At 32.4% G+C, this 25,560-nt stretch overlaps 1 protein-coding gene across 1 annotated transcript; it reads left to right on the plus strand.

Annotated features, from left to right (window-relative positions):
- Positions 1-27: 27 nt before the first annotated feature.
- On the plus strand, positions 28-12,000 carry LOC148614951 (membrane-bound transcription factor site-2 protease-like). The gene is made up of 9 exons (XM_088589497.1): positions 28-458; positions 2,998-3,267; positions 4,065-4,168; positions 5,127-5,373; positions 5,982-6,162; positions 6,813-6,907; positions 8,108-8,303; positions 9,295-9,370; positions 9,893-12,000. The coding sequence occupies exons 1-9, from the start codon at positions 384-386 to the stop codon at positions 10,110-10,112; spliced, it is 1,464 nt and encodes a 487-aa protein (XP_088445623.1). The 5' UTR covers positions 28-383; the 3' UTR covers positions 10,113-12,000.
- The last annotated feature ends 13,560 nt before the right edge of the window (positions 12,001-25,560 follow it).

Below are 25,560 nucleotides of genomic sequence, written 5' to 3' on the forward strand. Positions count from 1 at the left end.
ACAAAAGTTCAAAGTTCCGTTTCCTGTGAAAATGAAAGAGCCAATCAGATTGTAATACGTACTTTCACATTAGACTACAGGTGCTAGTCGTTTTCCTCTTGATATCCAATCGACTATGCTGGAAGAAAGGGGACTGAACTTGACTTATAAACTTTAATTTGAAACAATAACAGTACTTTGAACGAGGAGGCAGTCGCCAAAAATGATTTTTTATCTGGTTTACAACTGTAACATTGAATAAAAAGCGAACGAGCAGTTAGGACGTTGTTCTGTAAACAAAGCAAAAACAGTTTCATAATGGGAAATCATTAGATATCTCCCCTTTGATCAATATTTTGTTTATATTTGTACATGACTCATGGAACACGTGCTGAATCTTTGAGATGCTACAGACAACATGGATTGCATTAGTACTTGGCTTTTGGTCTTCTCTTTACCTCCTTGATGCATTCCTCAAGGTATAAAAAATAGCTTCTCATTGTATACAACAGTGCATGCTATATTTGTAAATCTGGCATGTCAAGTCTCATTGAATTCATTATACCTGCTAAGTGCCAATAATTTTTGGGATTTCTTTCATGAGAGCTCCAAAAATTAATTTCGTAACGAAAAATGTGATTGATTAGACTTGTGTTGTCATATAAAAAGGACAGACTATTAGTTGATGAATTTGAAGACTACTGCAATATTGTTTTGTGTGTGTGTGTTTGTGTGTAGAGGGCTATTTCATGTGTAAAATCCTTATTGACACTTCAAAAAATGTTGTTCAGGTATGAATTCATGTGCAAAGAGTGTGCATTTAAAATGTTACCAGGTGGCATATTTTACTTCAGACTTTTATTTTTCCCTTCACATTTGAAAGCATTGCTTTTTGAAAACTTGGCAGCTCATCTAAGTATGTTGTTTATTGGCAGAATAACACATTTATCACCAGAGCTTGATATCTTATAAATAAATGTGATTACAAAAATTCCGATTCACTATTACAAAGGTATCTTCTGGTTCTCTTTACCCAACATCTTTGAATTTCAAAATCTGCTAGGAGATATAATGAGGTTAGCATTAATTGTCAATTGTATCAGTTAACTTGCATAGAAGGTCAATACGTTCATTGTAATAATTGTAATTCTTTTGCAGCTCTTCTGAACAAATTTTTCAAAGTCTGGGCATTTATATATTTAAAAATATATATATTTAAAAAAAAGTAATGATTTACCCATTTCATCATATGGACTTGCTATTTCCAGCTGATCTAAGGTAAATTTGAATTCCCCACAATTTCCCTACCATTCATAAATTCTATTTTTTAGGTTTAAACTGCATTTATTGATAAGATTTCATGCTCATATGCTTACACACATATAGACCTGATTATCGGAATAGAGTAGAAATCGTTCTTTAATCTTTTTTAAGCTTAAAAAAACAAGATAAAAATTAAAAGAAAAGGATTTCATTATGAGTGAAAGTTGAATATTGCAATATATCAACTTAATTTCATCTTCATAACAAACTTATCAAGGCTAGTTTGTTGTGATGTTGAAATTAAATTGACAATTCTCAAGTTGAAAAATCTTATTCTCTATTATTCCTTTTTTTGGACGCATTTTTCAACAAACGGTCGGCATTTCAATGGGAACAAATTGTGCTCCTGTACTTGCTGACCTATTCCTTCACTCTTATGAGGCTGACTTTATAGCTAATCTGATCCAAAAGAAAGAATATTGTTTATCTAGATCCTTCAGTCTCAGATTCCGCTATATTGATGACGTATTATCTATAAACAATCCTAATTTACACGATTTGATACATCGCATCTACCCAAAAGAACTTGAGATAAAGGATACTACAGACACTGTGAAGTCAGCCTCATATCTTGACCTACACTTAGAAATCAATGTTAAAGGAAAACTATTGACCAAACTTTACAACAAACGTGATGACTTTTCATTCAGAATTGTCGACTTTCCTTTCATCTGTGGCAACATCCCTTCAGCACCTGCATATGGAGTGTTCATATCACAACTCATATGGTATGCCAGAGCTTGCTGAAACTATGCAGACTTTGTATCACACTAGAATTCTAAAAAATAGGCTTCTGGAACAAGGTTATATGGTATATCCATCTGCGCCATGAAAACTGATTTATTCAACATGTCATAGTTTTCCTTTCCTCGTTTGTCTACCCCATTCTTGACTTTTTATGAGCAACTTGGCGGGTGTTTCTAGAAAAGCAGAGGATGCCTATCCTACCGGTGCACCTGGTCCAAGCTCCCAGTTTTTAGTGGAGTCCGAGTTGCTCATTTGCTTTTGTTACTTTGTATGTATGATTTTAGTTACTTTATGTTCTTTGTTTTGTGTGTCTGTTTACCATGTCTGGTCTTTGTCCCTGGATTACATTCTTTTGATTACTGCTATAATCTTGGTTCCCTTGATTATTATTTAATATTTGGCCACTTGACATTTGGCATCAGTCATGGCAAAAATTTTAGCAATTGTCTGTCTTTGATGTCAGTTGTTACAGGATAACAGCCAAAGAAACACAACTGATCAGATTTAATTGACAATATGTCACAATCCCACAACAACTAATTAGAAGGGCAAATATTTTATATCACTTGTTCATATCATGTTGTCCATGGTCCAAATATCTAGGCATCAAAGAAGTAGATAAAATGACCAAATTATAGAAAAAAATAGTTAAAGAATGGCCAATTCAGGCCATAAAATTTTCTAATATCAATAGTGCTTGAACTTAATCTTAATTATATTTTTGGTGGTTTCAAGTGTGTATCATATGCATGAGGTTATTTAAAGTATAAGTTAATCAATAATTTTACATTAGTATCCAAATATAAGAAATGAATAATAATCAAAAATCATTGATAACATCACTGTCATGTGGTAAAACTGGATCTAAAGAGGAATCAAAGCCAATCAAAGATCATATCACATGCAGAAAGCTTACTGCTAAATTCATTCATGCTTTTATCAATTCAGACACAGAAATGGTCAGGACGTCAGTACATAGAAGGATTGGACAGAACAGGACTCTCGGTATCAGTATGTCAGATTAGATGGTACACAGCTATATTCAATAGGACATTTGTTCGTCTAGGACAGTGGCGCCCTCGTTTCCTTCGGCTATGGTTTAATTGTGGTGTTGTATTTGGACTGATTGCAATGTTCATGTCAATATTTCTACTGACCTTACTAGTGTTCAACACATTCCGTCAACAGCCTGTAGAACAGCAAGTGTTGACTCCTGTCGTAAGTTGTGGACAAATTTTTTTTTAGTGATATCAGAAAGGTATAGTGCCTTTTAAGTGACCTTAAAATGTTTTGATCTCACAGAACTTTCAAGCCTGACTGACTTTCAAAAGTAGTGGACGAATTATTGACTAAAGATATCCCTTTTTTCATGTAAATATACACTACTATCAACCTAAATTTTAATTTTCCTCTCTTCATAGTAGAGTCACCATTTTCCTCCACTGCATCTCCATCAAATCAAGAACTGAGATAAAATTGCTTCATTTCAATCATTATTATTTATTTTTTCTGTATATAATTCAAATACTTTTAAACTTTAAAAATCATTAAATGTATTGTGTTGTGTGAACAGAAGAATTTAATTACAAATATATTTTGAAATAGTGACCGCACTGGGTTGGGTAAAGACCATAGAACTCCATTCATAAAGTCTCAATTTTGAAGAGTGGGTAAATAAAAATAGTGGTGACAGTAGCTGCATGTCAAAATGAATTGAGTTTATTATATATTGTTTAGGTACATTTTTTTGTCTTTGCAAAAAGTAAGACAAATATACATTTTGTATCTTTGATTAACAATGATTAGTTATACTGATAAAGCACTGTAAATCTCAAATCAAAAACTATTTTAGTTTGTAAGTTTTTATAGCTAATTCCGACTTGATTAAACCTACATGTATGTTATCAATGCTGTATGGTTGTAGAAGTGTTCTGCTACATGGAACATCTACAGTCATGTCTCCTTGTTGTTAATTTCAATTGACTACCCCTATTAATTATAAAATTGTTTTGCAGATGCCTGGAATTAACTTACCAATCAGTCAAATGTCATATTACTTGCTAACATTATTGGTTTGCGGAATTCTACATGAAGTTGGACATGCCATTGCAGCTGTAAGGTACAATATGCTTCTATGGTTTACTATCCCACTAGAAATACAATTTATGATCAAATAAAGCCAATATTCTTTTTTGTGAGTCTCTATAATACATCCATGGGTCTTCTAAAATTTTGTCTTATTACATGTAAGTTCATGAATTTGTCTGATACATGTACATGTAGGTCAAAAGCCACAATGAACAAATATATAGATAATTCTCATTAGTATCATTCTTTATGAAGATCAAATTGGAGGTGATTCATACATGTCGAAAACTAACAAATTTCACTTTATGTATAATTCAGAAACACAGAACATATACCTAATGTTAGTTTGTCATTTTATGATTGCACTCTTGAGATAAACTTATATAGAATGTGTATGAAATTGGCACTTTCTATATATGCAAGAGTTGGTGTTCTTGATTTGGTTTGATTTGGTGGATTTTAGTGGAAGATGAATGAATGGTTTTCTCAAAAATGCAGATCTGAATACAGAAAAGACTATTGTTATGTAAAAATATAGCATATGTAGACAGTAAGAGCTTTCTTTGTTTGATAGATTTTTCTACCCCATGAATCACCTCTACCATAGACAGTGTCTTAATTTTATTTTGACTGGTACTTAATAGGTCATAGTCTGTTCAACAGACAATCAATACAAAATTATTTGTACAAAATCAAAATTAAGATGTTCATTGCATAGTCTTTTGTGAAAATAAAATTATTAAAAGGTACTGAACAACAGATATAAAATTCCTATTTGCATAGAGTAATATGATACTAAAGATCATCTTAAATGAATTAGTACACTAAATGTTAAAATACCTTGATCTGTTCTCTCATGTGGAACCATAAAGGCACATGTATAAACAAAGCTTTCATTTATAACTAGTTTCACCAAAAGCAAAATGTTTACATTTTAAAATTTTTACATCTTTTTGCTGGTGTTTATTAGTGATAAATTTATATTACAGGGAACAAGTAAGAGTAAATGGTTTTGGACTTTTTATTCTGGTTTTGTACCCTGGAGCTTATGTAGACCTCTCTACAGAACACCTACAAGCCGTTTCTCCAATGCGTCAACTGAGGATCTATTGTGCTGGAGTATGGCATAACTTTGTCATTGTTATCCTTGCATTATGCGTTTTACTGATACTGCCAATACTACTGGCTCCATTCTATACTACAGGGGAATCAGTAGTCATCACTCATGTTACACAGGTATTTAATGCTCAGGTTTCTTAAGGGGGTACACAGCACCTAAGGAAAATAAAACTTTTTGGACAGTCTGATGTCAAAATCATAGCATCTAAGTGATCAAAGATTTTCTTGTTAAGCTACTATATGTTCATCAAAATTATTCCTATGAAACGTGGTTAAAATTTCTTGAAATTGACATATTTGACTTCTTTTATCAAAGTAAAACACTGAATAAAATTTCAAGAAATTTAAACAAGCCAAATAAATTTGAGAAGATGTTAGGTTTAACCCCTTTAAATACAGTGGTTTTGGGTAAATTTTTTAAAAGAAAATAATATGTATTTGCTACAAAAGGATGGGCTTACTGATGAATTTCTTTAATTTGTTTTTCCAAGATTGAAGAAACTGTTTGATCTTGATTTATTTTTTATTAAATAAGCCATGAGAGTATAAAAAAATAAATAACTCATATTGAATGCCACTTAAATTGAATGTAAATCATATGTAAATCATATGCAAGATTACAATTTGATTAGCATGTACCTAGATGTAGCTGAAAGTATCATTGCAGAGTATCAGTAATGAGTAGATTATTTAAGTCTGTAACGGTATATATTTTATGAATACAGAACTCAGCTGTTTCTGGACCAAGAGGTCTAGCTGTTGGAGAAACGGTTACCAGTTTAAGTGGTTGTCGGGTAACCAGCACTGAGGACTGGACCACCTGTCTGTCTACCAGTATGAAGGAACCATCTATGGGACACTGTATGGCTGTTAATATCATCAAAGAACTAGATACCTCTCCTAAAGGTGAGATTTATACTGCTAATGATGGGGAATATCTTGACAGTGCAGATTCATTGGGCTGTGAACCCTTACTATTTTAGCATAAGTTTTCTGATTTTGGCCATTAGAATTTGGGTAAAAATTAGGAAGAAAATCTTATGATTTCCAAATGTTTCAGTGACAAAAAACCCTGAGGTCCGGATCATTTTCATTGTCATGACTATTTCTGGAATTAAAACAGGTAAAATCCACTTCATAGTCTTTTAGGCAATTGCCTGGAATGTATTGAACCTCATGGTTGCAACAAAGCTCGTGTGGAGACTTTATGGAACAAAATGTCTGCTCTTCACAAAAAATATTCAGCAGACTCCAGGCCTTTCAAATTTTCATAACTTGGGGGGTGGGAGTTCTGTAAAAGCTCCTGAGAGCTCATGTTGATTGTTATATGTACTAAACCAGACTTTACATAAAATTACTTTCTAATAATACAAAGGACTAATGATTACATAAATCTCTTTGCTACTAATTAGTCACATAAAGTACATTATGCTGTTTCAGTTCTGTATTTTTATTGTACAGAATAGTATAAACTATTGTGATTTTTTTGTATATTGTCTCTTTGCATCTATTATACTCAATTTAATTAAAGAATATCATATTGTATTGTTTTACAGACTGGAGCAAGACAGAGAAGTCCATTGATTGTTGTAATCGTAGTAGCAGTACTCATTTGTGTTTCAACTACCATACCAAGACAGCTCCACATGATGTGAGTATTGATTATTTATAGAGCACCAAAACTTTACATGATAACTGTTATAATTATCAGTATTTTTTTTTGGTAAACTTATGAAATAATTTAGATTTATGTGCAGAAGAAAACTTAGGAATTCAGTCCATGCTTTCCATATGGAATTAATACATACAGTCGAACCTCGATGTGTTGAACTCAGATTAGTTGAAATCTCAGATAACTCGAATTAATTACAAAGTCCCAGCAAAACTCCCCTTACTCCAATATATTTTGACCTCGGATGACTCAAACTCGGATGAATCGAAACTTCGGATAACTCGAGGTAATCAAATAGTCCCCTCGATAGGACTTTGAGGTTATGTAACCCTGATGTCTCAAAGTCAACTAATTAGTCGGAAAACTGATTGCTTTATTACCCCCCATGATCGAAGTGTATTTTAACAACAATTAGCTTGGCTTTTAAAATTAATTTGTTGACACTCTTTATGGTTTGATTTGTTTATTTATTTAGTTTAAAAATGCACGTGTTGTTAAAAGAAACAAATTTTATTAAAAACACGTGGGAATTTACACTAACAGTGATATGGGACATTTTGATATTTTGAAAAGTTTTGTAAAAAATACAGATGAATTGTATTATGGTAATCAAAAAGACAATAGTAAGGGTATTGCAATGGCTACATTCGTTTCGCTAGTGATTTTGAAATTTTACCATAATATTGTAGAGCACATGGTTTGACGATACTCCTGATTGTGAATCAAACAAAGCAGCTTGTTATGAACTATGACGTTTTTGATATAGAAAAAAATAAAAAGGAAATTTCACTAAAACACTCGGTGCTGTTCAGTATTTCAAACATGATATACAACTAAGAAAAAAAATGTCTTCCAATATGAAACGCATGACATTACTAAGTACCGTGTTAAGCGAAGTACATGTACATGTACAAGCACAACAAATGATGTAACTACAGAAACAATCATGGACCAAACTACTAGTATTACCGGTTTATCATCGACCTTGGATTACTCGAACCTCTGATAACACAAACATTTTTGCATGGTCCCTTTGACTTCGACTTAATGAGGTTCGACTGTACATTATTCAGGGCATATGAGAGTAACTTTTAACTGCTATCAGCATCATTACAATGCTTGTCCTTTTTCAAAATTTTAAGCGATGGAAAGTTTTACTTAACAGAAATCTATTTTCAGAACCATGCCTGTTTACCTGCAAGAGCTACAACAGAGAGACCAATGTGTAGATTCCAGAGTGATTGTTATACACCTAAAGTAGAGGTGGCATGTGTATACCCAGCATTAGATAATGATACCAAACTATTACAAGTCTTCCATGGTCGTAAACCACCACTTCTTTTCCTAGGTGATCCACTAGATCTCCATTACTCAGGTAAACCCTTTAATTTAGTTACTGTCTATATCTTTCAGGTACATTCCATGATTCTGGGGGAAAATGTCGTCAAATTTTGCATAACCTTATAATGTTTTATGTCTTTCCTAAGTTGTTAAAGTTAGAGGAAGATGTTTTGCACATTAAGAAGTTATTATCTAGTGTTATAAGCTTTGTGTACTACTGTAAACATATTAATATTTGGTTTTGCTAATTTTTGCAGATTCTGTTAAGTAATCATATTTGGGGTATCAATTTTCGCAATAAAAAAAATGATTGGCATTATGTTATGTTTAAAATCATTTTCGGGTATACTACTTTTTTGGGGGGAAATAGTGAAAATTAGTATGTTGACAGAATTCGATGTTTGATTGTTCTGTCATGTAGTCATTCCATCCAGTAACAGTTCAATTGGTTTTATAGCTAGTTGAAATATGCCAGTTCCAATTTCAATACGAATCTAGAAAGGCCACTGAGTAGTTTAAAGAGTAATCAAGGGAACCAAGGTTATAGCGGTAATCAAAAGAATGTAATCCAGGGACAAAGACCAGACATGGAAAACAGACATACACAACTAAGAACATAAAGTAACTAAAAGCATACATACAAAGTAACAAAAGTAAATGAGCAACTCGTACTCCACTAAAAACTGGGAGCATGGACCAGGTGCACCGGTAGGGTAAATAACTCTTTAGGTAGAAATCTGCCCTACATTATACCTGTGTGTCTTAGATAGTTACACCTGAACACATGTGTAATCTTTTGGACACTGTCTAAAGTTTGAATAGCTGTGACATGGGTGTTCAAAAGAAATTTTTTACAGTAGGACACATTGTAAAATGTAGGGCATATTTTTACCTAGAGCTATTTAATTTATTCAGTAACCTACACGTACCTAGATTTGTTTTGAAATTTCAACTAGCGGTAAGAATTAGAGGTAACTACTGTTCATTGCAAGGAAAATAACTATATTTTTCTGATTATATTACAGTAATGCTGAGTAATTATGTACCTAAAAGTTTTGCCATTCCATTGAATCTGCCATATGTTGTGGAAACTTTTAGCAAGTATCCTTTTATAAAATTTAAATAAATGTAGAAAGTTTTGACTTCCTGAAAAAAACATTGGTTTACCGAGGTAGGTAGAAAAAGAGTAGTATGTACTTACCTTTTAGATATAATTTGTATATTTTGATTAGAAGTCTATGTTGTTTAAACACAAATTGTATGATATTCTGCAGCAGCATTTTTAATTCAAAAAGTCTTGTGGTTGCTTTGTACAGTTAAATAAAATTGACATAGGAACCAAGATAAGTGTATTAGAGAATGAATTAATGTAGACTTTAGTCTATCAAAGGCACTTAATTATCAGTTAAAATCACAAAAAGTTCTTACATCAGACATGATTTTTTCAGTTTTTTAGCAGAATTCCGCTTTTTCAAATCTGGATTTCTGTTAAGATTTTTTTTTTTACTGTATATTTACTTCCGATTTTACCAATTTCCGCTTTGTAGACCTCGTAAAATCATGTCTGTTACAGAAACGTTATGCCACCAATTATACAATTCAAGTAACCTTAACTGAATACAGATACCTAATATCACTCTCAGGTGCTCTGATTATTCTGAATGTTGTACCATGTTATGCCTTGGATGGACAGTGGATTTGTCGAGGTTTTATAGAGATGGCGCTGCGCTCAATGATATCAGACAGAGAGACGAGGGCACTCTTTTATACTGTGATAATTTTATATGGAACTTGTCTTCTCTTTGTTAATGTTGTTATAGCAATGTGGGCTTTGTTCTCATAGTGACTGCTGTCCATTTCATTCAAGGATCAAGTTTTCCATAAAACTTCGCTTTATTGACAATCATGTTAACTTTGCAATATACATGCAGCTGAAAAAAAGGAAATTCATAAGGAAAGTATGTTTTGAACATGGGTAATGTAGAAACTGTTTTAAATTAATTTGATATAGTTTTCATTAAACTTTGTAATGTATTTATTCAATGGAAAAAAAACAGGGGTCTCTGTTACAGTTTAAACATGGTGTTGTTTGATAACAATGAAAAATTTTACTTTCAAGGATTTTTTTTTTTTTTTGCATACAAACTTGTTACATGTTCCTGTTGTTGAATGTATGATCATTTCTACCATATTTATGGTAAAACATATCAATATCAATCTCTACAATTTTATAGAAAACAAATTCTTGTATGAAATGGACAAGCATATTAACTATATTCACTTCATCAATCATTAAATGTGTGATTGTCATCCATGCCAAAATTCAATGTACTACTTATTAAAAATATTGGATGATTGAAAGGTGTATGTATGTAGGAGAAGGTTGGGTGATATTATGTGGGTATAAACTGTATGGTAAATTTTTTATGTTCAATTTCATTTTCATGTTTTCATTTTGTAGCACTGTGCTTAGTTCTCTTTTTTTTTGTGTGGAAAGAATATATTTTTATTATATAGAAAGCAGTGTTTTATCCAATGTTCCCTGTGTAACCAATTTCGATAATTCACACTGTGAAATGAATTAAGTAATTTCACTCTCAGGATTTCTCTGGCTGAAAGGTCCTATTTTTTTTTTATATCAATCCGCCAATCCCAGAATCTAAAATACATTTTGAAAATATTGATAAATTAATCTAGATATTCAGGAATAATAGAAATATTGATACTGTAAATTAGAAAAAAAGATGTGAAATATGTAATGTGTGTTATCACTGAAAAGTCCACAACATCCTTATTTACAGATAATTTATTTAGCAGAAATCTTGAAGAAGGAATTTTCCATTTTTATTCCATATGTTCAATTGTGATTCATGTTTTTACTCTGAGGCCATCCCTGTTAACCTTTGGAACAGGTTATATGGTTGATTCTGACACTCCTTCTTGTGGCAGGTTCTGTACTGAAAAGCAGTTTTTTTATGAAAAAAATCATTTTTTGATTATACTTTCACAGACAAAATATAGTAATTTTGACCAAATATCTTCCACAAATCTGACAGATGTAAGTGGGTTATTCCAAATATTTTCATTGATTTGGGAAGATTAACAGGCCAAATATGCTGAAGAATCATTTTTTCTTATGACTGGACTCATTACTTGAGTGTCTCAATTACTTGTAAGACATGGATAGGAGAAAACAGTCTTACCGTTAGACATATTTTTAACACATTTTTGGGGACGTCAATGTGAATGATGTCAACTATAGTACATTGTACAGTATTTATTACCATTGATATTTTGAAATCTTTACCATGACGTCATTTTGATTTTCTTTGAAGTATGTGAAACCAACAAAATAATAGCTGTAAACAAGTTGAAGTGCTTTATTAAATGCATGCATTGATTTATTAATATACAATATACCTGTTGCACGTATTACATTGTACATATATCTACTTACAGATGACCAGTGTTCAGATAAAATATTATATCATTGTCACTTCAGTCATAAAAGTTTTTTCTATCATTTTTTAACTATAGTTTCTTTTATTTTTATATTGATGATATGGTTGTTTTGCAAATTGTAAAAAAATATGTGGGATACTAAATTAACTTGGGCTGACTGTAGATGGACAATGGTTATAAAAAGGATTGGAATAGTTTTAATTGTTTTTATTTTACATGCTTGAAAATGGTTTTGCAAGTGATTAGAAATAAAACTGTCCATAGCTCTGCGTGTGTGTGTTTGTCTTCTATTAAAAAAAAACACTCATTTACTTATATAAATCTTAACCAAATTACACTTCACATATCTCAAGAAAATAATTAGTTATCGAAAGGGAATAAATATTAATACTAGAAGTATGTCCCCCTTTCACAGTCTCATCAGTTGTTATCCCCTGATATATTAAACTATTATATCAGTTCAGTGCATTTGATATTACGTTTTAAATGTTCCAAAAACATTATATTTAATGCAATGAGCTGCTGTAATTGTTTAATGACATTTCTCGGTTGAAATTTTATTACTTTTCCCCTCGGTCACTTTTCATTTTGATTTTTAAAATGAAATTATGGTACATACATTCAACGTGGCCGAATCAAATACTAGTAGATAACAATATCACATGTATTCAAAACATGCATCATAAGACGTGGGTGTGTCAGAAATACATGGTTAAAATAAAACTGTAAAAATATCTTTAATGAAGCAAAAATTAAATGGACGCCTATTTGTATCTAGTTGTCCAATGATTAAACAGTAACATCAATATCAAAAAAGAAGTTTAGGGTTATATACCTACTACTGTATTGCTTAAGTTGATGCGGGATAGACAAACATGGTATTTTGGCTAACATGGAGGAACATGTTTTTATATGACGGCAAATTTGTTTTTCAATAATATAATGGAAACACCCTGTCATCATAGGCGACTTGACTTTCGTTCATTTACGATAACTTGAGTTGTACATATCCTATTTTTTGAAATTGTTACACATCGTTCCTGGGGACATGGTGGAGTGTACTTAGGTTTTGGTGGATTTTTACCTTTCCCTTTCAAAATTAATCAGGTAAATAAGTGTTATCATTAAATGTTATACTTACTTAGTAAATATAATTCTTTAAAATTGATTTTAATTCTGTTTTGTTAAAACAGGTATTGTAGGACATTATTCAGGAGCACTTCTAATTTAAAAATTCTTGTGGTTGCTTTGTACAATTGACAATAAATAAAATTGGCAAGAATGGGCCAATTTTAAACTTTAGCCTATTTAAATTGGTAGTCATAAGAAAAAAGAAAAAATATGCCACCAATTGAACAAACCCAAATGACATATACCTTATATCCCTCCCAGGAGCTCTGATTATTCTGAATGTTGTACCATGTTATGCCTTGGATGGATAGTGGATTTGTCGAGGTTTTATAGAGATGGCGCTGTGCTCAATGATATCAGACAGAGACAATGGCACTCTTTTAAACTATAATGATTTTTATATGGAACTTTACTTCTCTTGGTTAATGCTGCCATAGCAATGTGTGCTTTGTTTTCACAGTGACTGCTGTCCACTTCTCTCAAGAATCCAGTTTTCCACAAAACATCACATATCAATTTAAAAAATATCTACTGATACATGTAGACCCCTAAAATTGTAAGGAAAATTTCTTATGAAACTGATTGAGGTAATTGTTTTCAATTACTATTTATTGTGTTTAAAATGTTTAAAATATGAAAATAACTAAGCTAGGGGACTCTGCTGGTTTGCGAACGAATTTCTACTCTACTGATCAACATAAATCTATGATTTGATGAAAAAATAATCCTTGTATTAAATAGACAAGAATAAATACAATACTCACTTCATTAATCATTAAATGTGTGGTATATACTTAATGCAAAAATTCAATGTACTACTTTAAAGTATTGAATGATTGAATGGTATATGTAGGTATAAATAGATTGGGTGATATTATGTGGGCATAACCTGTATGGGTAAAATATTATGTTCAATTTCATTTTCATGTTTTCATTCTGTAGCATCATTTTAATTTTTTATTTGTGGAAAGAATTTTTTTCACATGCATTGATTTTGGTCATTTAAATTTTAACTAGATGGTCAGGGATAAAAATTGTATTGATACTGTAAATTTAGGGGGAAAAAAGTTAATTTTCAATTGTCTGTTATCAATAAAAAAAAAAAAAAGCCAAAACATCAATATTTACAGATGATTTATTTAACAGAAATCTATTGTCATTTTAGTCATATTCTATTAACTACACATTTATTTTTATTTTTATATCACAATATGTTGTTTGCAAATTGTCAAAAGTATTTGGGACACTAAATTAACTTGGGGTGAATGTAGATGGACAATGGTAATATAAAGGATTTGAATAGTCCAAATTGTTTTTCTTTAACATGCTTGAATAAATGTTAATGCAAGTGATTGAAAATTAAACTGACCCTTGCTTTGTCTTTGTGTTAGTCTTTTAAAAAAAGAATTTTAACCCAATTACATTGTACATATCTTAAGCTGTACAGGTAATTTTAAAAATCATATCTTGTTTGTTTGTGATAAGACGAAATATTATTACCTTAAGTGTGACATGTCAACATGTATATCATAGAATTATGTCAGTTCAGTGCAAGTGATATCATGTGCTAAGTGTTTCATTAAATGTACTGAGCTGCTGTAATTGTTTTATGATATTTATCTGTAGAAATGTGTGAAAATTTTCACATTCAGTTACTCGTTATCTTGATTTTTCAAGCATACATTTAACATGGTCCAGCCAAATAGACAGCCGTGCAATAACACTTGTATTGATCAAAACGCTTGAGGTACAGTATCACAAAATATGAAATATAAGGTTAAATGAAACTACAAAAATATCTTAAATGAAGCAGGAATTTAAATAAATTGCACCCATTTGCAGCTACTTGTCAAATGATTAACACATACATTGATATCAAAAGTTGATGTAAATACGTAAGTATAACAATTTGTTTGATAGTTCTATACACACTACTGCACTGTTAATATTGGTGCAGCCCAAACATGGTAATTTTACTACCAGTGAAGTACATCTTTTGATTTGTAAAATATTTGTGGTATTTGGAAGATCAGCTTTATACAGTATTGTTTTTCTAAGTAAGTAGATTTCCTCTATATGGTGTCATATAGTTCTTCAAAAGAATGCCGTGAGAATAAACTCTTGGAAAAACGTTTTGGTACACTGATAAATAGTTGTGATCAAATAAAGAGTTGTGTGTATTGGTTTACCTTCATGTTGACAAAAACCATAAAAACACTTTATTAATAAGCTTTTGGTAATTGTATTGTGACAGAAAGTTTGCATCACCAAAATAACTGATTGCAAGTTAAGATATGATAATTGCGCCATATTACTTCATCTAAGTAAAAGTAAAGGTGTAGCACACCTTGGATAATTTCCAGTAAATGTCTGGGCTTGAATAACGCCACAACATCGCCATGACATTTGTACACTTTTGTTAAATTTAGTAATGCTGTTTTCCGGAAGGAGTATCGACCTGATAGTGGTCAATGACATACTAGTTGTACTTCTAGCAAAAGGGAGGTTTATGATATAGTTTGTATCTCATTTTGTAGACTTGTCTGTGTGTTTATGAGTTGTTTTTTTTTGTATTACTATCCAGTATACCATGTTACACCCTCTATTTGATTCTTAAAGATACTGTATTTAAGTACTTCTTCATCTAAGAATCGGGCAAAATGTATATAAAGTGTGGCACATGAATGAAAAAAACGCAGATATTTTATGGCATTAACCAATTAATTATACCTGATAACCACCAGAAATAAGCATCAACGTGTTTGTAAACTTTGCCTTTTTAAGATATTAATAGGTCGAATTTAGTTGAAATGCACTACGGAAAATTTTCCCGCACTCTTTCCCTATATAAGCAGTCAAAAAATATAAGTCACAGATGCTTCAGAATAAACGTAAATGGCTTTTTGGTTGTTTTCTAGATGTACTGAATATATTTTAGGCAAAAAATGATTGTATTGGGGAAAATGATGTGCCACCCATTGTTTGATTCTTACAAAGAATGGTACTTAAGTCTTTGTACAGGTTGGTTAATATTATCCACAAATTAATTTGTAATCTCTCAAGATTTAGTAAATATCTGCAAGAAATACTGAAGGGTCAGTATTGGGAGAGTAATCAAGGGAACTAAGGTTATAGCGGTAATCAAAAGAATGTAATCAAGGGACAAAGACCAGACATGGAAAACAGACATACACAACAAAGAACATAAAGTAACTAAAATCATACATACAAAGTAACAAAAGCAAATGAGCAACTGGGACTCCACTAAAAACTGGGAGCATGGACCAGGTGCACCGGTAGGGTAAGCGTCCTCTGTTTTTCTAGAAACACCCGCCGAGTTGCGGGGTAGACAAACGAGGAAACAATTCAAACATGTCAAAATAAAAAAAAAACATGACCTGAACGTGAAAACAGAAAACGATAATCTACGCACACAGTAGTGAGCCGAATAAAACGAGTAACATATAACAAAATGAAGATAAAGAAAACAAGGAATCGCACGACATACTAAATTACAAGGAATATCAGCTACCATAAGTAAAACCGTAAGTGATATCAGGTGCTCCGGAAGGGTAAACCTCCCCTTCTTGTGGAAGAACACATGTAGAACACAAAGTGACACATAATCTCTCGACCGGGACGAAGTTACTTAAGGTATTACATCGACGTGACCAAAACAAACCTCGCTCTTGTTCACTTAAGGCACAAATACATGTGTTTACAGCCCGGTCACCAAGACCAAATTTAAGAAAATTCAATAGTAAGCTACAGCTTAATTATACACGGCAAGAATGCCTCGCATTAGAAATCATTTGACTAACGTGTAAATTGTCATAAGATATTAGCATTGGCCTAAACATGGTTGGGATCCAAAATAGACAAAACTGTGTAGGTTGTCTGAACTTCTTTAAAATACTCATAAAATGCATCAACTGTGTATCTAGACTAAGTTTAAGAGGAGGTGAAATTGGTGTCGTTTACAACACTAGAAAAAAAGTACTGATATGGCGAAAAATAACAAAAAACCAGCAGCATATAACCTACGTACAAAATAGTTTTCAGCGACCACCAGAAGGTCTTCAGTAAGTGTAAGCATCAATTTACGTAAGATCAGGTGCTACAAAAGTTAAAAATACTTAAGTCTGAGAATACTCTTAACTTCCATAGTAACTCTAATCAAATTGTTTGAAATCGATAATATCATAAACAGTTAAGACTTTTCTGTGTCTTAACTAATTTTCAATTTTTGTGGCAATGGGACATGAAAGGCCCCGACAACAAAGTAATAGACGCATTAATGTAGATGTAGTGAAATCACCAAAAACGTTTCTACACTTGGAGCTTTTTCGAATGCACTTTTAGTTCAAAACATTACGAGAATGGACATGGTGAATATGTCAAAGAGACAACAACTCCACCGGGATGAATCATGACGCCTCAAGGCCACCCATGAGTCTTCAGTAAACGACGAGGGAACTCTCACACCACTGGGCAGGCTGTAGCTGGCCAAAAGACAACATAATACACAGGTACAAATAAATAGTTATATACATAAGCAATATAAACTGAACGTGAAAACGAAACAATACATGCAGAGGCCAGAAATTCCTGACTTGGGACAGATGTAAAAAAAAATGTGGCGATGTTAAAGTACTTTGGCATGATCACAACCATTTCCCTTTTAAATCTGGCCACTGTGGGAAAATATTTACACAATTAAACACATCTAAGATCAGTTTAAAGACTACATCTGTATACTTTATGTTATCAACTATCTACCTCCGTCTACACATAATAAATTCAAACATTGTATCTTCTTCGAAGAATTGTATAATTTCTTGGATTATGTTTTTGTGTAAGCAGATGAAATGATTATTACAATTACAGGTGACCCAAACTTTCATGCAGACAGTCCATGTGATGCGGACGATCAGATATTCTTACAAACTCTCACCGAACATGGACTTTGACAGCATGTCAGCAACACAACCCATGTGCATAGATAAATACTTGATGATGTATTTATCACACGGGGATATAATTCAATGGTAACCGAAATTCCCTTGGTTCATGATCCGTGTATCTGTGACAATAAGACAAACCTGTCTAATGATCATGTTGATATTTTTTCACACATTAATACCACAAAACCACCAAAACGTGCGAAAGGGTAATCAAGGGAACCAAGGTTATAGCGGTAATCAAAAGAATGCAATCCAGGGACAAAGACCAGACATGGAAAACAGACATACACAACAAAGAACATAAAGTAATTAAAATCATACATACAAAGTAACAGAAGTAAATGAGCAACTCGGACTCCACTAAAAACTGGGAGCATGGACCAGGTGCACCGGTAGGGTAAGCGTCCTCTGCTTTTCTAGAAACACCCGCCGAGTTGCTCATAAAAAGTCAAGTCCGGGGTAGACAAACGAGGAAAAGTAAACTATGACCCGTTGAATAAATTAGTTTTCATGGCACAGATGGATATACCATATAACCCTGTTCCAGAAACCTATTTATTAGAATTCTAGTGTGATACAAAGAGTCTGCATAGTTTCAGCATTCTCTGGCATACCATATGAATTGTGATATGAACACTCCACACGCAGGTGCTGAAAGGATGTTGCCACAGATGAAAGGAAAGTTGACAATTCTGAATGAAAAGTCATCACGTTTGTTGTAAAGTTTGGTCAATTGTTTTCCTTTAACATTGATTTCTAAGTGTAGGTCAAGATATGAGGCTGACTTTGCAGTGTCTGTAGTATCCTTTATCTCAAGTTCTTTTGGGTAGATGCGATGTATCAAATCCCCGAAATTAGGATTGTTTAAAGATAACACGTCATCTATATAGCGGAAACTGAGATTGAAGGATCTAGCTAAACAATATTCTTTCTTTCTGATCAGATCAGCTATAAAGTCAGCCTCATAAGAGTGAAGGAATAGGTCAGCTAGTAAAGGGGCACAATTTGTTCCATTGGAATGCCGACCGTTTGTTGAAAAACACGTCCACCACACTGGACAAATATGTTGTCGATTAAAAATTCCAGCATTTTGTAAACATCTTCCTCTGTATATTAGGAAGATGATTTGGAATTATTTCTTACAAAGTATGAGGAATCTCTACCAATAACTATATATTTGTATCTAGGTGTACCATCTTTTTTGGAAAAACAACGATGTATAATGTTTTTAAGTCGGGATTTTAACTGAGTTTGGGGAATACAAGTATACAGTGTTGAAAAATCATAGGTTTTAACGCTATTATATTCAGATAATAGTCTTGAACTAATTGTCTCCAAAAGATCTTTCGAATTTTTCAGGATCCACATTGAATTAATACCACTGCGGGAGTAACAAGTGTTGTGGTAGGACTGCAGACCCTCTTTGATAGTTGTGAGTATAGAAGTTAAAAGTTTTGAAAGAGTTTAAGCGCGATACAAAAAGTCTGCGTAGTTTCGGCAAGCTCTGGCATAACGTATGAGTTGTGATATGAACACTCCATACGCAGGTGCCGAAGGGATGTTGCCACAGATGAAAGGAAAGTGTGGACGTGTGGTGAAAAATGCACCAAAGAACCAATACAAGAACAAAAAAGTAACAAAGAAACGAAAGCGAATAAGCGTTCCTTTGTAAGCTAAGACCCAACGAAGATAAATCCATGTCATGAAACTTTTCTAAAAGATTTAGGGTTATAACAATATTATCCTAGTAAACTAGAATAGATGCATGTTATGAAAATTCAAAACCATTCCAAAGAGACAACCATGAAAACTGTTGCCTCTAAGATCTATAATGATTGAATATAAAACTGATCAAGTTGATTGTGGCCATTGATGCAGGAGATCACAAGAAAACAAAATTAAAAACGAAAATGAAACAATTCGTAAAAATGTTGAAACTAAGCCTAACATCGTATTAGAGTGAACGGTAAAATGAGAAATTCTTCTGATATAAAATCTGAAATGAGAAATAAAATTTCCGAGATAGTGCATGAAAGAAATTCCTTAACATTGCCTCTGTCTGAAAGGGTTCTTAAACTTGATGTAGAAATTGACGAACAGTTCCCAGTATTTGTTCAAGCAAAAGCTGCTTCTAGAAGTGTTTTCAGTTCAATACCGTTTAGTGTTAAAAAAATTAAAGAACAAGTTGTTCCACTTCAAGGCAAATCCTGGAAAAATTGGAGTGAATTAATTAAAAAGTCTAACAAAACCTCTCTGTACAAATCATTGCAAGATGAGGGGAAAATTCAAGAAGGAATGAGACAGGAAAGACTAGCACAATCACGGCAATGTGCCAATCTAAGTGTTCTAATGGCATCATTTGTGGAAAATATGTCTCAAATGATATCCTCCGATAACATTTGCCTCATTTTTGTTTCATACCTTAAGCAGTATCTTGACGACCGATCTAGAAATATTCTACCAAAAACACTTTTAGATGTGCAGAATGATTGAAATGCACTTAAATCTGCTCGTGACAAAAAACAAGAAAGTGTCGCGAAATGGGCCAAATTTATGAGTCTCTCATGGAATTCAAACCAAAAAATGTACATCTACAACAAATGTCAGACATTTTGCCGGCTATGGCAGCAAGATTACTTTTGATGGGAATCCCATTTGAAATAATGGACGATGATGTTGCTAATGTACCACTTGTTTGGGTGATTGCTGTATTGACAAGTTTAAAGGACGTTTTGGGCGATAAGAGGTTACTAACATTATCTGTTCTTGGAATCCAAAGTTCTGGAAAATCAACACTTTTAAACACTATGTTCGGTCTCCAGTTTGCAGTCAGTGCAGGAAGGTGTACTCGAGGTGTATACATGCAGCTTGTTCCAGTTCAAATTAAAGATTCAAATTCTGATTATGTTTTTGTTATTGACACAGAAGGCCTGAGAGCTCCAGAACTAGCTCACCAAACCCACAGTCATGAAAGGAATTAGCAACATTTGTTATAGGACTAGGAGACGTTGGAATTATAAACATTAAAGGAGAAAATACAACAGAAATGAAAGATGTACATCGAATGGCCGTCCATGCATTCTTAAGACTGAAACTGCAAATGACAAATTAAATCTCAGGCAAAGCTGTATTTTTGTATACCAGAATGTCCCAGCCTCTGATGCAAGTGAAAAGATGATACAAGGACGACAAAAAATCATTGAAGAACTTGATATGATGACAGAAGAGGCTGCTGATCAGGAAAATATCGTAGATATTCAATCCTTCAATCAGGTCATAGACTTTGATACTGAAAAAATGTCTGGTAATTCTCTGACCTATGGAGAGGAGATCCGCCAATGCCGCCAGCTAATCCAGGATACAGCGAAAGTGTAGCTGATGTAAAAGAAAGTATTATCTCACGAATCACGACAACTCGTTGCATACCTTACAATCTCTGAAACAATATCAAGAATAAAAGATCTCAAGGACGATTTTGTATTCAGTTTTAGGAATCGCTTAGACCTAAAAGCATACAATAGCATGGAACAATATTGTCAAGCAGTTCAATGGGAATTAGAGAAATACGTTCTTGAATTTATTCAAACGAATGCAAAAATCGACTAGTCACTTGCAAAGATGAACAGGCACTTGCCAACATGGAACACTCAATACTTATTGATTTGAGAAAAGAATTTGAAGAAAAGGTTACCAAACATAAAAAGGGCCTTGATGATTTTATAGATAAAAGTACACTGAAAGATGTCATGGTTCAATGGGTTCAAAATAAAAAACTCAAGTTCGAGACTGTAGTCGAAACTCTTATAAGGAATTCAAAGATAAAAGTAAACAGTTTGAAAGACGAGCACCTTGTTAGATGTAAACAGAACGAGAAAAAAAAACTCAGCAAGAAATGGAAATAAACAAAATGGCAAAAGACTTAGCACTCCAAATGAAAGGCCAGAAAATTGATGACACAGTAGTAAAAGAAAAATTCGAAGGAATATGGACAATTTGGATTAGTAAATTTCCATCAACTCGCATCATTGACGTCCCAATCAAACACCAGATAGAAGCGACGATATGCGAAAAGTTTAGGTCTGATGCGACTTTCATCGAAAAGTTAAGACCAGTGAATTCAGGTAATTAAAAAAAAATGAAAAAAATTAGAATCGTCTCTTGGGTTAGAGGATATATAAATGAGCGAACACATAAGTATCATTAAATCATGAAAATTTTTGAACCAACAAGACCCAAATGTTTGTAAACAGCAAACCGTTGATGTAATTGATGATATTTTTCGAAATATTGACACCAAACTTTCTGGATTGTTCTCTCAAGATATGAAGTTTGATTTAGCATATGTGACTGAAATTTTTAATTTTGTTGTTATAGGGATTGAAACTCATAACGCTCACAAAACAAGGATTACAAATTTAATATTTTTCTCCATGCAGAGCAATGATATTAAAACATGTCGCAAATTATATAGAAGTTTTCTTCACCATGAAAAACGATGCGTACAACAACAAACATAGTCCAAAGGCCCAAATGGAAGAATACAGAGAAACTGCTTGGCAACTTTTTAAAAATACAGTTGGTAGTAAGGCAGATGTTATCGCGGTTGTTTTTTTTAAAGAACCTAATTTGAAGGTATTGGAGGGAAACGTAACCGAATGGCTCCCAACAGAAGTCGTGACTTGATATTTTCGCTTTTTGGAAAGGGAAAAATTGGTTTGATAAAGAAATTCTTATTGAATTAGCCAGAAACGAAGATTTTGACAAATATAAAGCCTACATCATGAATCAAGTAAATATTGGGGTGGGTAGTATAGTTATTTTAAACCAAACTTTCCAAGCCATTGGTTCCATATAACCAAGCCAAATACCATTGATAGTCCGTAGGCTTAACGAATAGGCAACAAAAGCTATATCAGACATTAGGAAATTCGTAATATTAACATATAGTAATGCAGTACATTAATCATGGTAATAATGGGCAAAGACAATTATGTTTATCTTATTTTCTGTTTCACTGTTTGTATTAACTCGTTTGACCTCTTTAGAAATCTGTTAACTCTGAAGACAGTACTTCCTATGAAGGAAAACTTTAACGTTCCCGTTAAGTGCAATGTGTAATTGGAAATTCATTTTCCTTCTTAGCAAAAACATTTAAAAAATGCTTTTCAAAGTTATTGACTTATAAATTAATACGATATAATTCGCGTATGCCTACAATTATGTCATCTTATATGCATTACTATAAACAATAAATACGTTAGATCTTGTTTTTGTCTATGTTTTTTCGGTAAGTAATAAGAATGACTATGTCATAAATACTTAATGTGGGTCTTAATTTATTTAGTGGATTCGAATCTTATTTATTTTAATTTATCTATTTATTTATTTTTATTTATTTTTTTTTGGTGGGGGGCATAGTATAACACCTACAAACACCCTTTATTAAAGGTATTCAGAAAAAGAACTGAGCAGTGATGGCAAGGTATTTTGAGATACGGTTTAGTTGATACATTCGATCTGGGAAATAATATATACAGTCGAGGGGAACAATAAACTTGCTATTTCCTGAATACCCAGTCTATAAGTATTTTATTATACCGAAAACATTAGACTTGTAATACATTTACTCCAAATCCCTCCATTGTTCATAGTTGAATGATCATCTCAAAATGATAAACCAGAAAAAAGTTTTTTACAATATTTTCAATTTGAATGTCACTGATATTTTCCCCTCATCACCTCAAAATGTTCAAAACCCAGAAAACCATGCATCTTTTGGCAATATTTTAATCTAAATGTTGTCTCATTGACCTTTTCACCAGTAATTCACAGGAGTTTGAATTTGCAGAAAGTAGCCTTCAACATCAATTACATGGTGTCTGTAAGATAAAGAACAGCAACAATGTATTTACGTACTTCATCGTAGAATTTCCTTAAAATTGTGTTTAAAGTGTCCACACCAACTTCAGCAGAATCAAGATCATCAATTGACGTAAATTCCCCAACTTCTTCTATTAGATAGTTACTTAAAATCCGTTTCGACACTCGTATAACGGATTTTGTGTTTTTAGAGTCCTTTTGGTCGATCATTGTGTCCAAATCCTGGTCAGTTAAGGAGGCAAACCTTGCCATTTGTGATTGAGCAGGCAAAACCAGCAGACGTGATAATTTAGGGGTTTTCATTAAGAGAGGGTGAAGTCCAAGCGTTCCGAATAAATATAAAACTTTTGTCCAATCCTGTGACGGAACTAAAAATACGCAAATAGTCTGAAAACTATGGACTGCTCAATAGTCAAACACTGAAAAATAACAATTTTACTGTTGAAAATTATGTATTGATGTTTATATACTGAGGTATAATAATCAAATTTAAAAGAACGAGAATACCAGGCTCGTAATTCCAGTTTTCTCAATCTTTTCAATGAGGGTTAGCTGCAGTCGCACATTTATTATGGTATGCATGTAAATAAAATGCAAATGTTTTTGCGGATGATTAATTCGGATTTTTTTTTTTTTTTTTTTTTTGATTTTTTTTTTTTTTTTGCGTATTTGATTGTTTCATGTTTCGTTTTGTTTTTGTTGTTGTTGGTTTTTTTATTATGTGAATTTGGTGTCGTTTCAATATCTAATATGTGGTGATGATATCGACTTGTACACATCGTGCTGTGATAGTTCGCTTTATCTTTTTTTTTTAATTATAAAAAATATTAAAAAGAAAAAATAGTTTGACAGGACTATTACATACACTTTTACTATTTCAAAGCTGATAATATATGCAAAGTATTCTATACTTCCTTTATTTAGAATAGGATAATAATCAACAAACTAATGTGTAGTGTATGTTTCTCGTGATATTAACGAATTTCAAGATGATTTTTAAAAGCATTATTTGTCTGACACAAGATGACTTTTTATCATTTTCATTGTTTTGAACTGAGTTGTTTCATTTGTCTGATTATTGTGTCGTGTTGTTATTTTGTTATGTATAGTGTTTGTCATGGAATTCAAGCAATTGTATTTGTACTATTAGTTTGATTCGGCTCCGTATTACAGTTGGCGGCTTTATTTGTCAACATTTCATATTGAAAAACATTTGTTCTGTTTCTTTTTTGCAATTTGTTACATTCCTGCAAATATCGTTCCCAATAGCTTATAGACTTCCAATGTCCTTGCATTGTATATTATGCATTCCAAAGTCAAAGTATGAAAGCATTTTTCACATTTTAAAGAAAGTTTAATTACCAAAACTTTAAATATACTTAATAAGGAAACGACCATTTGGTTTTAGGGGGTGGGTAGAATTGAAAATGTTAGAAAAATAAAAGGCAGGACAGCCTTAGAAAAAAATAAGGGCTAGACTAATTATTGTCCTAATATTTATTTTGTTTTTTTTAACTAAGTTTTAGGCGAAGAATTGATGGCTATGATTTCTTAAAATAATAAGACAAGATAAAAATACTAATCCTAACATATTGTTTTATTTCCTTTGATATATTTCATAACTTTTTTTACTTTAGATATATTTAATTCTTAAAGACATATTTTTAAGTTGATCATTTTATTTTACTTTTTTGTATCAAAAATAATATCTGTTTTTTTCTCAAATATATAAATTTGTCTAAAATATGCTTTTTTGATATTCTTAAAACGGGCAACATGTAATGTAATGCATTATACAGACGATGTAATTGTAACATAATGTGTCGCATCTGGGGAGTAATGATGTTGTTTTGT

This window comes from Perna viridis, chromosome 6, assembly GCF_037379345.1.
Source record: "Perna viridis isolate PV_CMFRI_1.1 ecotype Kerala chromosome 6, ASM3737934v1, whole genome shotgun sequence".
Taxonomy (NCBI): domain Eukaryota; kingdom Metazoa; phylum Mollusca; class Bivalvia; order Mytilida; family Mytilidae; genus Perna; species Perna viridis.